Source organism: Marmota marmota, unplaced genomic scaffold (assembly GCF_001458135.2).
Source record: "Marmota marmota marmota unplaced genomic scaffold, marMar, whole genome shotgun sequence".
Lineage (NCBI taxonomy): Eukaryota > Metazoa > Chordata > Mammalia > Rodentia > Sciuridae > Marmota > Marmota marmota.
The window spans coordinates 3,565,912-3,570,448 of record NW_026000205.1 but is presented as its reverse complement, the minus strand read 5'-3'; the positions used below and the strand labels follow the sequence as shown (position 1 = coordinate 3,570,448).

At 58.6% G+C, this 4,537-nt stretch overlaps 1 protein-coding gene across 1 annotated transcript in view; it reads left to right on the top strand.

The window, feature by feature from the left end:
- Npas1 (neuronal PAS domain protein 1) overlaps positions 1-4,537 on the top strand; it is a 33,587-nt gene that overhangs the window by 10,003 nt on the left and 19,047 nt on the right. The window contains 1 exon segment of the mRNA XM_048791233.1: positions 1-30. Coding sequence (XP_048647190.1) covers positions 1-30 — 30 coding nt within the window.

Here is a 4,537-nt window from a genome sequence, read left to right as displayed (position 1 = left end):
TGCGGGCGGTGGGACCACCGGCCGGCCTCGGTGAGTGCGCATGCGCGGGGCGCCAGGGTTCTAGGGACCCAGAAACTGGGATCCCGGCCGCAGGAGATTGAGCCCTGGTCCAGCTCCAGGGGAGTCGGCCAAACCCTTTGTGTGCCCTATCACGTGGCTCCTGCTCTCCAAGCCTCAGTTTATTAATCTGTGAAATGGACACAGAAATTGTGGCGATTTCGTAAATTTTGGCCTAAGCCAGGACGCGGCAACACCGGGCATCGCCAGTAACAGCTGTTATTTTTATTAGGGGAGGTGAATCATTCTTATCCCAAAGAATCCCCATGTCTGATGGATGAGCCGCAGAGAACCCACTTTGGGTTCCCATCACTCGTGGGAGATACCGCGCCCAGACCTGCGGAGCCGCAGAGGGCATGCAAGGACGTTGGCGCCCGAATCCCGGGTTTGGGGGGCGTGAGGGAGACAGCTCAGCCAAGGGGGGACATGAGGCGGTTCGGGGAGATGTGCCTTGGTCTCTGGGCTGGCTCTGCCGCCCAACAGCTCTGTAGCCTTGGGCAGGTGGCCTCCCCTCCTGGTGCCTTGTTCATGAAATGGGACTAACCCTCCAACCTCCCCCAGAAGGCCGAGGAGCGGGCAGGTGGGTCTTGGCCAAGCCCCCCAGCAGGCCCGGCTCAGAGGGGCAGCGTGGGCGGATGCAGGTCAGGCTGCGGCGCTCTGGCCGGGAGCCTCTGCTGTTCCCAGCACTCAGGGTCCAGCATCAAAGTAAAGCAAAGTTCCCGCCCTGGAGCCACTCCGCCAAGACACAGAGAAATAAGCCACTACCTTCTAGAATCTGTAAGAACCTAGACTACGTGAAATACAGATGTATAACTAATTTTATTATCATTCAGACTTGCCTATTGATCCTAGAAGGGTTCTGTTCTTGTCATTACCACTTATATTCGATGCATCTCTGCTTTACTGTTATTAAAAGCAGACGGTGAAAGGTGTTAATCTGAGGTCGCAGGCAAAAGGCACAGGATGCACCAGGCTACCCCTGACCCCTGCCGCAGGAGAAGGGGGTGTTCTTAGGGTGGGGTTGCAGGGGCTCCAATTCCCCTCCTGCCCTGGTCCCGGAGGAGGAGGGGGGAGAGAAAATAGCATTGATTAAGCTCGCAATAAATCACCATTTAAATTTAAATAATCCGGCTTCCCAGGCGGTAATTAGGCGAATTGACTGGCGCTGAGAGAATGCGGCATTAGCGCCGCTGATTACTGTCATTACCTCGAACAACATGTGCGCGGCGGGGGATAAACATCTTGTCTATTGTCCCTGAGCTCCAGGGAGGAAAAGGGGGGCTGAGAGTGGGCCTGCAGTCCCCCCACGACCTGGATGGGCATTCCGAGGCTCAGAGGGCACAGGGGTTCCCCGAGGTGACAACATGGGGTGACAGGCCACCTGTATGCCAGAGCCAGCTGGGGTTGGGCCAGCGTGTGTGGGCGCAGTACTCCTGGACTGCAGCCCCCAAGTTGGAAGATGAGGGACAGATGCCTGCAGCTGCAGGGGTCCCCCAACAGGGGGCCAAACACCTGCTCCTGGAGTTCAGGTGGGGAAACTGAGGGTGTCGCGGCTGAAACCAGACAGCGGAGCCTGCTGTCGCCCCTGAAGGGGCCTCATGTCCTCGGTGGTCAGAGTGGCCGGTGACTGCCTGCCGGATGCTAAGCCAGGCGCTGCACACAGACAACAAGCTGAGCCCTCAGAAGCCAGAGGGGGAGGTACTCCAGTGGCCCCAGGTCACAAAGAGGGCACACAGCAGGGACTGCAACATAGGGATGGCGCCTACCTTGCAGATCTCCTGGTGGGGGTATCTGTTACTCAGGGCCTCAGTCAGCCATCTGTAGAATGGGCCGGTGGATGTTAAAGTCCAGCCCCCAGGGTCAGTCTAGGAAGGAGAAGGCTCCGCCTCACATCAACACGCCCTCCTCTTTCAACAAACACCCACTGACCACCTTCCTGTGTCCCTGACCTCCACACCCTGCACACAGGGCCCTGCCCCACCTTCCCCCCTGGTCTCACTTCCATCTGGCACCTAGGAGGCTGCCTAGGGTCCTCTACCCAGATCCCCTTCCCTCAGAAGGCCAGCTTTTCAGGAAAGCCTTCCCCCACAGCCCATGTTAGCACCCCACGGTTCCCCCACACCCATCTTCCTTTCTGGTTTTACACCTTTCCCTGGCGCTCATTGTCACCTGACACAGGCTGCATGTGCTTATCTTGTTTATTGTGTGCCCTTTGTCTGCTGAGCTAGAATAGTGCTTGGGTTGCAGTGAGGGCTCAATACATTGTCACTGAGCAACAGTGGACCCAGGTGAGGTGATGTCTTAGATCACAGGTCAGGCACCACCTCTCTGAGGAAGTGACTTCCTGGAGGTTAGGGAGTAAGCTGTAAGGAAGAAGAGTGGTCTAGGCCTGGGGACACACAGCAAGTGCAAAGGTCCTGAGGCAGACCTTTTGGAAAGCAGTCACAGCCTTGAGACCTAGGGTTCTGGAGAGGAGCAAGTAAGGTGAGGGTGAACAGAGTGGCCAGTGGGGCCGTGTCATGGTCATGCAGGGCCTCCTGGTCATGGTGAGGATTTGATCACTACCCCAGTGAGACAGGAGCCAGGAAGGAACCCAGGGCCCAGGGAGAGAAGCAGGGGACAGGTGGAAGGTGAGGCCTTGGGTGGGAGCTGGTCAGGGTGGGTGATAACCTCGGGTCCAGGCCACGGGGCCTGCTGATGACACACACGGGCGTGAGGAAGAGGAGGGTCGGGTGGACCCCATGTTATGTGCCACGACACTGGTAAGAATCCAGCAGTGCGGGCACGGGGTGCACACCTGGAATCTCAGCGACTCCAGAGGCTGAGGTAGGAGGACCCCAAGTTCAAGGCCAGCCTCAGCCACTCAGTGAGATCCTGTCTCAGAACAAAACTTGCAAAGGGCTGGGGATGTGGCTCAGGGGTGGAGTAGCCCTGGGTGCAGTCCCCTGTACCAAAAAAAATGCGCCTGCGCCTGGCTGGTGCACAGACATCCACTCTATCACAGATGGAGCTGAGGGGACTCCTGCAGAACAGAGTCCCTCCCCACAGTGCCCTGAGGTCAGCTCCAGGGAGCCGGGAGCCTGGATGATGCGGGGGTCCCTCCTCCAGGCTCCCCAGGGTAAAGAGTCCCAGGATAAAGTGTTGGCACTGGAAGCCAACCCCGGGCGGCCCTTCTCAGGGCAGCTGAAGCTCAGGGCCTTAGCCATGCAGGGGACACCTGCGAAGCCCGGCCTCCACTGCTCCCCTCTGCCCTTGGTCTCGCCTCGCCTACCCCTGGGTCCCTCCTGCACTTCTGCTCCCCTGTCCCCACCTCTGTCCCCTCTGTGTGTGTCTTGATGGCGCCTGGGGGCAGTCCCTGAGGAGAAACTTGTGCTAATACTTGTTAAGAGAGTGAGTGAGGTTGGGGGTCTGGATTTGAAGAGCCACCCGGTGAATTTGGGGACAGAGAAATGGGGCGTTTGAGGGAGGAGTCGGGAGGTGGCTGGGCTGAGGGGGTGGGGGCAGAGTGACCGTGAGCGTTAGTCAGTGATCAGAGCCGGCTCTGGGGTCCCTGTCGCAGGGGGTGGCCGGGGATGGGGACAGCAGGTCCCGAGCCCCCGCCCCCAGCCCGCCTGCCCGTCGATGCTGTTAATTGCAGCAGCTCAGTCTGACCCGGGCTGATCCTGGAGAGGGAAAATGAAGGAATTAGCAAAAATGACAGGGAAAATTGCGACAATTAGCAAGCCCGCATTGTTCCCGCCTGTCACCAGGATGGTGGGAGCTGCGTCTCGGGGAGGGTCTGCTGCCCCCCTCCCCAGTTATTGTTCCTGGATCTGCAGGGGGAGGAGGGAGGAGCAGCCAGTAGGATTGGGGCGCTGGGGGGAGGCTTGGCCAGACACTGGGGGCCAGGGCGGCCTGGGCGGTTGTCCTCGCCTGGTGTTTTGATGGCCTGGTCATAACAACAGTAATCACACGATTAATGCGATGAATATGCACCCGCTCTGGGCCGGGCGGCTGGGGCTGTGGCCCTGGGGGAGACCTGCACCCCCAAACCCACCTGGCAAAGCAGGAAACTGGGGCTCAGAAAGGAGGAGGGGCTGGTCAGGGCAGGATGGCACTGGAAGCCAGCCTGGGGACTCTTGAGGAACTAAGTCCTCCCCAGAGTGCCTGCCTCTCCCTTAGGGGGTCAACTATGCAGGGTCAGGGTCACCCTGGGAATCTGGGTGGGGACAGTGTCCGGGACTCTGGTACCTCTGCCAACCTCCAGCACAAGACAAGGACTGGGGCCCCAGCTCCTGACCAAGGGAGGATGACGCCGGGGACCCTGTCACCACCCCTGGCTCCTTTGCCAGCTCTGTCTCTCCATTTCTCTCTCTCTCTCTCTCTCTCTCTCTCTCTCATCTTTGTATTACATCTCTCTGTCTCCCTCTCTCTTTGGATTTCTCTCTTTATTTAAGGACCTGTCCTTAGCTTTTTTTTTTTTTTTTTTTTTTTTTTTTTT